Source organism: Schistocerca gregaria, chromosome 2 (assembly GCF_023897955.1).
Source record: "Schistocerca gregaria isolate iqSchGreg1 chromosome 2, iqSchGreg1.2, whole genome shotgun sequence".
NCBI classification, from domain to species: domain Eukaryota; kingdom Metazoa; phylum Arthropoda; class Insecta; order Orthoptera; family Acrididae; genus Schistocerca; species Schistocerca gregaria.
Genome location: NC_064921.1, coordinates 650,108,595 through 650,122,198, shown reverse-complemented (window position 1 = coordinate 650,122,198; position 13,604 = coordinate 650,108,595). Strand labels below are relative to the sequence as shown.

General features: G+C 38.3%; 1 protein-coding gene across 1 annotated transcript in view; it reads right to left on the bottom strand.

The window, feature by feature from the left end:
* LOC126334683 (ATP-dependent zinc metalloprotease YME1L-like) overlaps nucleotides 1-13,580 on the bottom strand; it is a 105,386-nt gene extending 91,806 nt beyond the window's left edge. Inside the window, exons 1-2 of the mRNA XM_049997159.1 lie at nucleotides 13,232-13,580; nucleotides 12,974-13,120 (exon numbers count right to left, since the gene is read on the bottom strand). Coding sequence (XP_049853116.1) covers nucleotides 12,974-13,120; nucleotides 13,232-13,258 — 174 coding nt within the window. The 5' untranslated portion in view covers nucleotides 13,259-13,580. The remainder of the gene's footprint in view (nucleotides 1-12,973; nucleotides 13,121-13,231) is intronic.
* Nucleotides 13,581-13,604: the final 24 nt, after the last annotated feature.

Below are 13,604 nucleotides of genomic sequence, written 5' to 3'. Positions count from 1 at the left end.
TTCTGCTACTATTTCCTTATGTTTAAGCCTTCATTCATTTATGGAACAAGTTATTTTAAAATCAGTCCTGAGTGAATGGAAACCATTCTGTTCTTGAGACAGTACAGTTCAGTAGTCTTATTTGGGTTTGCATAATCCATTATTTGAATAAATGTTATTGCACCAAGGGCAATGATTTGGTACAAGACACCTACCATTATCATAATAAGATAGACTTCTACGTTACATGGCCTACAGCCACATTTTAATGATTCTTACTAATAAATACTGCGATAAAAAACAGGCTCCATCTTGCAGTTATTCAATGAAGACAGTGTAGTTAGCAAACAATTACCCCCCCCCCCCCCCTCTAAATTAAATCCCCTTTTTATTGTTTAAAACATCCCCACAGGTCCCTACGTCCACCTGATGGAGTGTTGCAGTTCCATACCATTGACTCATAGGTGCAAGCAATCAAGCCCCCATAATACACAGTCTGTCCAACGCAGCATTTTAGAAATCACAACTTTTGCAAAACTTGATAGCTCCACTTTTGTGGAAGAGCGAAGGAGTATGCAGGTGACAATACATCTGGAAGGAATCAGGACAGTTTATTAAAATCGTATGAATTGATTTCTTTGGTTAAGAGTACTACTTGCTGGGAGACCGCACCCACGACCACTCACAGTACCAGCCCATGCTACTGGGCTAGCATTGTTCTCGTGGTTAGCGACTGCTCACAAATGGATCCCTTGTGAATGTCACCTGCAACCCTGTACCAATGTGAGTATAGGAAACGTCTCCATAAGGCCTCTAAAGCTGCGAACAGAAAGCTCAAAATGAGCTCACTTTCTCTGCTGCTGGCTGCCGACTCCTGTCTCGGCAACACTATTTTCCTATTCTCCTATGGTACACTCGACACTTTGGCCATAGATGGCCCCTAGAGGTGTTAGGTGACTTCCCTGGGTGCACCATGTGGCTCCCTAATTATGCAGTAAACCTGACATAATGTTCAACAGATTTTCTGTTGATTATTAAAACACTACCCACATTAGATACCCACTTCCTGGTTTGACCTCTCCAATCCTGCAGAGATACACATTTGGCAACGCTGTTCCAGCAGTACAGGGGCCTATACAGAAGACTGGTCTCCATTCTTGGCATCATTTTTCAGTGGGAGATGGTGGACAGGTGCATAGCCAAAACAATAAGTCAACATTGCTACTTATCATAAAGATGACACAAGAAGTTGTAGACAGGTACATCTAAAAGACACTAAGACAGAGAAAGAAAAATGGCATTTTGGTCTGAGCTTCCACAGTTGGCAATCACATATGTACGATGTGTGCTTGCTTGTGTACATGAATGTGTGTGTTTCTATTTCTTTTTTCTTTTTCTGAAAAAAGCTGTAGCCCAAAACTAATGTATAAGTGTCTTAAATATGCCTGTCTGCAACTTATCATGTAATCTCTAAGGCAAGTTGCAATCTATCTTTTCCTTACATTGTTGATATACTAACCTGGAGTTTCCATTGTTTGAAATTTTCAAGTCATGTTAATTTTAAGGTCCAGTAGCAAACCCGAGGGGATTACCATGGCAGGTTCCACTAAATAAAAGGGGTTTGAGCCACTCACATATCTGACAACCCATTCTGTCCATTTGGACCTATGTTCACAGTCTGCAGTGTAGCAATGTGTCTAAAGCATCAGAAATCTAGGCATACAAAATCTGTCCTTTGCACTTCATCTGTGGTTAGGACATTGTGCGAGAAGCGAGAAAGCTCGGTTTTGCACGAATGACGCTTTCTATATTCTTGTTGATTTATTGACAGACGCTTTTCTTTCTCTTGGTACTTTATTATATTTGAACTTTGAATATACCCAGAATTACACAGTAAACAGATATTAAGGGTATCGGTCTGTAATTTTCCGTATCTATTCTTTTACCATGGCACATTTTTCCAGTTCCTTGGGACTTTCTGCTGGGCAAGAGACTCATGATAAATACAAGCTGAATATGGGGTGAATGCAAAATAGTGCATTCTGCAAAAATGAATTGGGATTCCGTCCATACCCAATGACTTATTTGTTTTCAGCTCTAGCACCTACCCTTCACCACAGATGTTTATTTTGGTCCTCCATACAGGAGTTTGTGGAGTAGTCAAACAATGGTACATCTCTACAATCACCCTGCATGAATGACTGTTTGAAAGTAAATTTCAAAACTTCAACTTCCCTCTGATAAGTGACTGAATAGAACACTCCACCCCACTTAACAATTTTACAAAGGACCAGAATTTTCTGGGATTTTCAGCAAAATTCTCTTCTAACAAATGATGGTGGAGGTTGTATGCTTGCACATTGCTCTTTTTATACATCATCTAATTTCTAGTGACTTTTGCATGCAGCAATCTCTGGGTTCTTTTTTTATCTAAGAGTGCAACAATCTTCGCTTCCTCTCAGTATTTTCCGAATTTTGTTACTGAACGATGGAGGGGTCTTCACCAACCCAAACCCACACATGGCACATATTTCTTGAGAGTGTGATTAACAATCAGTTTAAACTGGTCCGTAATGTCTCTATATCCATCAATAAAATGAAATAATGTTCACTCACTCTCTAAGTAGGATGCTAACAATTGCTTATCTATTCTTTTCTGCATAAAAATTCTCCTAGCATTCTTGATGGATTTATTAACTTAAGTAATCATCATGGCTACAATGACATAATGATCACTAATCCTGATAAGGTCAGGTCTGCTTTTAGCTACAAGATCTGGAGGCAGGGGGAGGGGGCGACAAAAAAAAAATTCCATTATATTTTGTTAGTGCTCTAGTTGCTCAAAACTAGTTTTCAGAAAAAGTTTTCATTAATTCTTCACAAGATTGACTGTTCATACCATCTACAAAGAATCCATAGACATCGTAATCTATACTTGCCAGGGTAAAGTCACCTCCAACTAAAAAAATGGTTCAAATGGCTCTGAGAAGTACGGGACTTAACATCTGAGGTCATCAGTCCCCTAGAACTTAGAACTACTTAAACCTAACTAACCTAAGGACATCACACACATCCATGCCCAAGGCAGGATTCGAACCTGCGACCATAGCGAGCGGTCGCGCAGTTCCAGACTGAAGCGCCTAGAACCGCTCGGCCATACTGGCCGGCATCTCCAACTAATATTACATGCTCAGAGTACTCCTTCTCTACTGAGCAACGACTTCACAATTTCAGAATTTACATCCACTGCCCACATACCTCATTCCAGTTGATGCTTCCCAGGTTCCTTCTAAACCTGTCTGAAGAGCTTGTTAACTGTTCTAATGATTTTCCAATCTAGCATATGATCTAGGATTTTCATGTCTCCTGGAGAATTTGTCATCATGGTCAGATAACTGATTTAAAAGCTACTATACTTCAATATATGGGCCCAGGTCTGCCATTGAATCATGCTTTGTGAATCCCCCAAATGTTTCCTCAAGGCAACAGCTCAGCATTGACAGTTGGTGGCTGCTGACTGTCATAATCTGAATGCAAGCAGTTACTACTTATTAGCAGTAACGAACAGCTACCACCTGACAATGTCGAGCAGTTGCCTTGAGGAAATATTGTGGGAAACACAAAACATGACCTGGCAGCAGACTTATTAGCCAAATAATTGAACAAATCCATTGGGAAAGCCTGATAATTCATGTCACACTTGTCTGTATGTCAATTCATGTAGTCTTCAGCCTCAAGACTAGTTTGATGCAGCTCTCTGTGTGTGCTAATCCGGTGTAAACCTCTTTATCTCCGAATAACTGCTGCAACCTACATACATCCATTTGAATTTTCTTATTACATTCTTCTCCTGATCTCCCTCTACAATTTTTAACCCCCACCCCCCTCACTTCCCTACAACTCCAAACTGACAATACCTTGATTCCTCAGATGTACCTTAACAACAGATCCCATATTTTAGTCAAGTTGAGCCATAAATCCACCCCCCACCCCTCCTCCCTGGCCAGTACCCATTTTCATTCAGTACTTCCTAATTAGTTATATTATCTACCATCTAATATTCAGCATTCTTTTGTAGTGTCACATTTTAAAACCTTCTATTCCTTTCTTGTCTGAACTACTTACTGTCCATGTTTTACTTCAACCCAAGACCACAAATCACACACATACCTTCAGAAAAATTGCCTGTCACCTTAACTGATATCAGATATTAACAAATTCCTCTTTTCCAGAAGCGTCCCCCCCCCCCCCTCCTCCTTATATAGCCACTCTGTATTTTATATCTTCTCTACTAATGAGAGAGAGAGAGAGAGAGAGAGAGAGAGAGAGAAACAATGGCAAGAGACTGCTATTAGTTGTTACTTAAGCTGCTGCTTTCTCTGATAATGATCAACAAAAACCAAATAATATACGGAGTATGATAGAAGATGTTCTAAACGAGACTTCAGCGAAAATTTTTCTCCATTTGAAAATATTTGCAGCTGCCTATTTAGTATATTACATTCCTAACAGAAATTAGAGTCATATTGGATTTAAAAATCTAGTCAGCTGCCGTGCTTCATTTCTGACTGTATCACTATTCAGCATAAGAATAATACGAATATAAACATGACATGATATGGGTATTCTTCCACGTTTGCTGTTGTCTCACTCTAGTTCTGCAGTTTATGAGGTAGACAGTATTTAAAAGAGATAGCAGAAAACACGAAAGAATACATGGCATGACATTTACATTCTTCTTTTCTTTTAATTTATTTACTGGCGCACAGGTTTTGTCGCCAGTATTTATCTTTGTGCTTGCAAAGCATGCCTATGTAGCGCTACATATATTCGACGGCAGAAGTTAGTTATGGTGGCACCTACCAACATTTTTCAGAACTTCCGCTTACTTTGCACTCGATTCTAAGGAGCAGGCAGTTTCTTGGATTACAAAAACCAGAAAAAAAGTGCGACTTAGATTCAAGTAAATACAGTAGATAAGTTGCATTACAATTTTTTACTCTAACTGCTGTTCGTCTGTGAGCCTTCTGGTCGAGCAACTGGCTCGTCACAATACGCCAATCACTACACTTGACGAATTGTGATATCGTGTTGAAGCTGCAAGAGCAGCTGTACCTGTACACGTCATCCAAGCTCTGTTTGACTTAATGCTCAGGCGTATGAAAGCCATTATTACAGCCAAAGGTGGTTGTTCTGGGTACTGATTTCTCAGGATCTATGCACCCAAATTGCATGAAAATGTAATCACATGTCAGTTCTAGTATAATACATTTGTCCAATGAATACCCGTTTATCATCTGCATTTCTTCTTGGTGTAGCAATTTTAATGGCCAGTAGTGTAATAAATAATTTATTATTTCTCACAAAATAATTTATGTAATCATGGCATAGAAAAATGTGTTTTAATTTTTATGGGATAAAGCTTTAGTTTCCATGGATGACTATAAAAGACAAAGCTGTCATAATTGATTTCCCACGAATTTTGCATCTTGGTTAGTTTCTACTTGATGGCAGCTTTGTCAAATGTTAATGTATTATATGCTGCATCATAGCTTGCTGTAAATTCTTGTAAGTTCATTTGGTTAAAAAATATTTATTATTGATCTTAAAAATCGTTCCTGTACTTAGACGAGAACCTTTTCCTCTCCTTCAGTGTGTCCACAGTGACTGTAAGGGCGGAAACTCATGTGGTTTTCCAGAACAATTTCTAAATCATTTCAAAACTAGATTTCTTTAGTTTTCATTGATCACTTTGATTGTTAGAAAAAAATTATATGTAAACCACACAAGTCAAAGCTTTGAGTTAAATTTGGCTTGGGCCTTGAAAATGGTATTACATAAATTAAAGTATCATAAGTGAATCTGAAATTAAGAAAGGAAGAAGTAATCACATCTTAGAACTAATATCTGATCATACAGTCAGAGACAATGTTTAGGTAGTAAACTTTCTCGAAGATAAAGAGAATCATAAGAGTTGAACTGTTATTGCGGAGTATAAATAATAATGAGAAGTAATAGCCTTTGAACGAATCTCTCTGAAGTAACTGTGAAATTATCAAAATATGACATTTAAAAGTAATTTAACTTCAAACGAAATGACCTCAAACCATCTGCCCCAGCAGTAGAGAAAAAAGATTTTATTATATGTTGTTGCTGTAATTGTTGTTTTCTTGAAATTTAATTATAAGTTGTATTTTTTTAGAATAAAAATGTTATCTTATTAATTATTTGATTTAAATGATTAATAGAAAATCTCATATAAAGATGTGAAACAAATAAATATCAATTACACCAATAACCTGACCAGTGTTTTCCTCTCCCGCAACTATCCTGCAGACCTTGTCCACAAACAGATCTCCCAAGCATTACATTCCTCCCCGTCCAACAACAATGTTGCTACCCCCAGGCCACACAGAAACAACCCCCGCGTCACCCAATATTGTCCTGGCCATGAATACATCAACAAATTACTCCGCCAGGGATATGACTTTCTCAAGTCAAGCCCTGAAATGAGATCAACTCTTCACAATATTCTCCCCACAACACCCAGAGTTGCCTTTCGTCACCCCCCTGATCTCCGTAACATCTTTGTCAAACCCTACAATATTCCCAAACCACCTTCTCTACCCAGCGATTCCTACCCCTGTAATCGACCCCACTGCAAAACCTGCCCCGATGCATCCCCACAACCACCTACTCCAGCCCCGCTACTGGTAAAACATACACAATTCAAGGCAGGGCCACATGTGAAACAACGCGTCATTTATCAGCTGACATGCCTGCACTGCACAGCCTTTTACATCGGTATGAAAACAACTAAACTGGCTGAGCGCATGAACAGGCACAGACGAACTGTCCACCTAGGAGATGTCCGATACCAAGTAGCAAAACATGCCCTCCAGCATAACTCTAGGGACCTAGGAACCTACTACAACGTATTTGCCATTTGGCTTCTCCCACCAAACACCAGTCCCTCGTTACTGCGGAGATGGGAACCTGCACTCCAACACATCCTTTCACCCCGCCATCCCCCTGGACTGAACCTACGTTAACCAACCTCACTCCCATTTACTCTTCAGTCTTCTCCTCTTTCCCTTTCCTCTTTAGCTATTCACGCATCTTTTCATTCTACATAGTTGTGTTTATCTTTATACTATATACCTCTTTATTTATGTATGCATCCTCTTTGGTTTGAAGCTGGCACAGTACTTACAGTAGAATGTGTTTGGCTTGCCTCTGACAACCATGCCTCCATCCTTGCTAACTTCCCAGTTTACCTTTCCCTGGGTTGTGATTAACTGAATCCACTTTCCCTTCTTCCCTCTTTTTTCCCCTCTCTCCTCCCTGATGAAGGAACAAAGTATCGAAAGCTAGGAATGTAAATTTTCTGTTCTGTTTTGTGTATCTATCGGCTGTACTGAGCTGCGGCAATTATTTGATTCAATTTTCCACGGTCATGGATGAAGTTTTGGCCCTGGAACTACTTCCACAGTGCAGCCTTTAACATGTCACTAATTTGGAGTGCCATTTAAAGACCTTTAATGCAACCCCTAATCAATTAAAGCACATTACTGGTTACAGTATTGAGCAAGACTTCATACATCGGCACAGTGATCTAATTGTTGATGATGACTTGCAGATCTGTTTGCACCATGAAGATACAATTTTAAGATAATACGGACTTTTGCAGAAGATCTGTTGCAATCATTTCCAGAAGAAGGATCTAACTGCAAGGAAAGGTTTGTAAGTTATTACTATAGCAGCAACAGATAAGCTAAATGAAATAACAAAAATGAATATTAAGCAAGGAGAAATGTTGTGCCTATGTTGTCAAAAAGAATTAGCAACAAAACCAACAGTATCATCCTCAGCTTCCGACAATGATGAAGACACATTATAGTGATGACTGTAGTGCAGTAAAAAAAGTTAGATTCAGGTGTAATGTCTCTTCGTCTCTCCCCTTTGAAATTCTCTTGCATAAGCTCAAGAGGAAAGCAAGGCAACACAAAGGGAAAAATTAACTAAGTTCAGGTAACAATTGTAGATAAAACTGAGGCTGCTGGAAGGCTCAATTAGAATTCAAAGTCAAAAGTGTAAGCAGGCAATGCACAAACTGCAGCAACTACGATCAGTTGTTGGAGGAACTGAAGCAAAAAACTGTCTTACCTGCAAATCGTAAACCAACCAAGCCTCAGATTTTAATATCTGCTCCCAATAGCTGGTCCATGAAACAACATCAGAAGAGTTCCATGTTTCTAAACAAATGGTTAGGAATGCAAGGCAACTAAAAGTTGAAAATGACATACTACCAACACCAGCAACAAAGTGTGGAAGACTGACTTCAGACGCCATGAAACAAAAAATTACAATTTTTTACGAAAATGATGAATATGGCCTACTTTGTCTAGGAAAGAAGGACTGTCTCAATTAGAAGTCCTAATGGAGTAGAGAAAAAAAAAACAGAAACTCTTATTGCTTGTAAATTTGAAAGAGTTGCTTACTCGACATTAAAAAAAAAAAAAAAAACGAGCAATAAATTGGGTTTTCTAAATTTTGCGAGTTGTGACCAAATTGGTGCCACTAGATCAGCTGAAACACATTCAGTATGCATTTGCACTGTCCATCAAAATGTGAACCTAATGCGTAACGCAAGCCCTGTTGAAACCGACTACAAGGCCATTCTTGCCAAGATTGTCTGCGGTTTAGATTCAAAGGGTTGAATGGTTCAACAGTTTGAAAACTACCCAGGAAGAGTAGATTTGGAGAAATATATAATGGAAGCTTTTAAAAACTGTGATTTTGACAGTGTGACTGAATTCAAACTGCGGAACCACACTGACCATGATACACTGGAGAGAAAGCAACTGCCTATTGGAGATTTTAGTGACAATTTGATTGCCTAAATTTTGAAGCTTTCTAGTCACCACATCATTGCGAAACATCAGACTTTTTACTTGAAGGAAATAAATGAAAATTTGTTATTGTAATGGATTTTGTGGAAAATTATTCTCTCATCATCCAAGATGCCATTCATGTGTATCACTGAGACAAGAGTCAAGCAACACTGCACCCGTGCACCCGTTTGTTGTATACTAAATAGCTGAAGAAGTACAGTATATTAGCTTATGGATTAGCAGTAATTATCTCAGGCACGACACCACTGTTGTCCACACATACCCCCCCCCCCCCCCCCAAACTGATAGACATCCATATATTTCTGGCCAAATTGATCAATGCTTCAACAAGAGTAAGCCTGCAACGAATGACAGGAGGTCAAATTTTAACCCTAGAGGATTTATTCAAATATTGTGACCAAAAAGTACAAGGAATCAAGTCCATCTCTGTTACAAGCAAAGAAATATAAAACAGAAAAAACTACAAGAACGATTTGCAATTATGGCATACCTTAGCTGCAACTCGAGGAAATTGCCATTTTTGCCACTGGATATTTTGAACCACATTCAAGTTAGCTGGATTTCAAGTGATACAACTTCTTTTATGGTCTCAGTTTATCAATCAATTGACACCAATGTGACTTTTATGTCAGTTTTAAGTCTTATTCCCGACCAATACATTGTCTGCATCTTTGACAACTGCTGATGGATTGGTAACGTGTGAAGCTGATACTGAAGAACCCTTTTGGTCAAGCTCGTTCATTCTATTGGCCTGAAATAATGATAAATGTTGGATTCCTGAACAGCACATCTTCATGAATACTGCAGCACCTTCAGCAACTAGAACAGGATGTCAGTATAATTTTCCAGACGCCATATTGAGCAGAATTGAAGAAAAAGTTCAATTGCATGAAGAAATAATTTTAAATAGCACCGGCTTGGGAACCAACATGAGAAGATATATATACAGACTTGGGAAACACGACGAGAAACCCAACTGAGCCTTCGGAGCCTCGATGAAGAAACCAGCAAACACGGCTTGGGAACTACAGCAAGATACTCAACTGAGGCTTTGAAACGTCAAAGAAGAAACCGACAAATGCAGCTTGGAAACCAAGGCAAAAAATCCAATTTAGGCTTTGGAACCTTGAAGAAGAAACTGGCAAACACGGCAGTCCATATGTAACAAAATAAGCAATGTGCGATAACAACATCATGTCCTTCTTGTCTTTGCAACCATTCATGGTCACTATCAGGATAAGTACAGAAACTGACACAACTAATGGCTTTGCACTGGTCGAATCATCAGATTTCCATGGATTACATGGAACACCAGCATTAACCTACCAGCTGTCATTCCTCTTGCCTAGAAGTTACAAATTTGCAACCCTCACCGTGCTGCAATTGTAAAATGACTTGTTGAAGTTCGGCCTCATATTTGGTCCCTTTGCTGAAATGAATAATATCCTATAGGATGTTTCTAAAGTAGAAAATTGTGTTTTCTCCAAAAGTGCTGAAAAGAAGAATTTCTGAAATGATCCTTTTGCAATATCTGCATCTGAACTTGGATCATTTATTGTAATTTTAAGTTTGACGCCATGTATGTTTTCAGACTTCGGTATGTTGTAGTTGTTTGTAAGAGAGTAAAATTCACTAGACCTCAGGCACAATACACTCATAAATATAAACTTGCTAATACTCCATGCAATACGGGCTTCAAGGTAATGGGACTAGTGGTTTTTTAGTATTTCCTCTGTCCTTTTGTTAAGCTTTGCTAGGTGGCAAGTCTTGTGTTACCACAGCCTAGTACATTCTAGTCAGATATTTACAAACTTATTCCCATAGCAAATAGGTTTGCCAATACCAGAAACAAATAACTATCTAAAATACTAGCAAAAGATTAATACTAAATGTCAATTATTGACACGTAATAGAGAGAAAGACAGACACAGAGATTAAAAAGCAAAGTCTCAGCCACTCTATTCGGTCCCTCTTGATTCTGTGGAAGTTGGTGCGGCATCATTAGGCTGAATTGATGAAGCATTGGGGCCCCGCCTGAGCAAAACTCCTCCAACTAGTTTTCGTGTCTCACTTCGGCAATGGCTGCTTTAATTCAACTATATCCCATTACCCTGGTCTTCCTTTTGTTGGTGTTTATCTTATACCCTCCTTTCAAGATACAGTTCAAGTCCTTTGCTTTCTCTGACAGTATTACCACGCCACTGGAAAATCTCAAGGCTGTTATTTCTTCTACCAGGACTTTAGTTCTCTTCCCTTTACTTTTCTTCACTGCTTGTTCACTGTACAGTTTGAATAATATAGAAAACAGGCTACAACCCTATGAAACTCCCTTACAACTACAGCTTCCCTTTCATATCCTTCAATTCTTATTAACTGCAATCTTGTATTTTATCCTTGCTACTTTCAGTTTCAATGAGTGTATTCTAGTCAACAATGTGTAGGGTGTCTCTAAACCTACAAATGCTATGACATAGGTTTTCCTTTCCTTAACAAATCTTCTATGACAAGTCACACTGTGAGTATTGCCTCCTGTGTTCCTACATTTCTCTGGAACCCAAACTGATTTCTCCTAAGGTCAGCTATCAGTTTTCTCTTTGTTCTGTAAATAACTCATGTCAGTATTTTGCAACCATGGCTTATTAAATTGATAGTTTCATAATATTTAAGCCTGTCATCACCTACTTTCTTTGGAAATGGAATGAGTACACTCTTGTTAAGTGCCTGGCAAGGAGACCGGACAGGAAGAAGATTTTTGTAACTTTTATACTTGTGATATGTTAAGTTCAGAACTCAAATATCAATTAGTCAAAGCAGTTCACTGCAACTCCCAAAAATTCAAGAAAATTGACACTGAAATTTTCTGATAATGTTTAATTCACTAAATGAAAAGCAATTTATAAGTAGGCAACATGACTGTGTGTTAAATGATGGCCTGCAGTGCAAGCTGTCTGGGTTCGATGCTATACTCTTAATATCAATTGCATCCCTTTTTTTAATCTGTAAAAGAAAGCAGATTAATAAGTCCATGTAGATCTGGAGCAGTTCAAATAGACACCACCTTTCAGTGGTTTTACGGCTTCTGGAAATACTTTCTCACTCGCTTCTAATCTAGCAAAGTTCTTTTTTGTCAGTTCATGACACGGCACCAAACTTCACAAGAAAATTAACCTTATCTGCATTTGCTATTCTGTGTAGCAAAATATATCATTGCTGGTAAAGTATTTATTTGTACATGGATTGAGGGTAGGCTACATTTCACATTTTTTATATCTATCACTGTGGGTTCACTGAACCATGCCTCATCTGTTTCAAGTGTTTATGGTAAATTGACAAAGATAATATGTTAATTAATTGGGTGAATAAATCTCATTTGTCTGAAGCAGGATTAAGTAACAAAAATGCAGTAATGAAAACAGAACTCTGCTTGCAAAAACAAACAGTGTTCACTGACTGACTGACTAGTAATCCTTAGGCAATTAATGGACGAAAACTCAGTGCCAGCCACTGCTCCATTAATGAACTTGTTAGTCTGTTAGTCAGTTAAACGAAAGGTTCCAGTGGTGGGAAATTCTAACTGTTGATATCTACAGATCACCACAACCAAGATTTGAGTTGGGGTCAGGGGTCCAGAACTCCTGCAAGGAGGTCATTGTAGACATTACTTCTGGTACCTGTCTCCTTTACGCTCATTTCTGTTCTTAAGTTTCTCTGCATTAAAGCCACTCATTATTTAGCATACAACACCAGGGGTTATCGAGTACAATGATTACAATTTTACTATTCACATATACATTTTTGGTTATAGTAGATTTGACGTCTCAGTGGAAAAAAAAGGAACGCAGAACGAACAACAGCAAATCACCATGCCATACAATCAATACTTTTGCATTAAGATCAACCTATGGCGATGGCAAAATTTAATCCTCCTTTCCCCACTGATAGTTTACGTGCATGTACTACCATATGAAACAATGTCAAGGTTTAGTGACGGTTATGAGTCAAAGAATGAGACAGCAAATGAACATCAAACGTGATGACAAATGCATTAAATGGCAGGGAACTAATACTTGGCAGCTTACCTCGTTGAAACTTTCACAACATATTGGTGTATCAATATCATTGTGTTGCTGTATTCCTTTTTGGGCACTTTTCGTTTCGGAGTTCAACGGTCTAATAGTTCTTCTTGGACTAAACGCAGCAGCCACTTGTGATAGATTGCACAAGACCTATCAACATTTGATTTAAGTTGCAAACAATTGCAATAACATAAATATGAAGACACTGAAATCTACAGCTCCTTATTTTACGCACAAAGCACTACCGAATGGTTGCATTACCTGATTATGAGACTGAAAACTAAACATGAGGCTGCTTTAGAAACTTAATATCAACACTAAAACAATAACTGAGAGAACTAAATATTTATATGACATACAGACATGAATACGATTGCCGTCTCACACTTTGTTTTAGATTACTAGCAGGCAACCAACATCGCAGCACTACGTTATTTGTATTTCACGAAAACATTTTTCTAAGAAATAAATGTGAAAATTTATTCCATTTTATTTATTTATGAATATTACAAAGAAATTAAATAATGAGCATTTCCATTTTTAATTTTAAAATTATTATAAAATGGAATCAATAAAACTGCTTGTTTCCATTTACGGGCGCATATAATTGTAATTGGTTTCCTATCGATAGTAA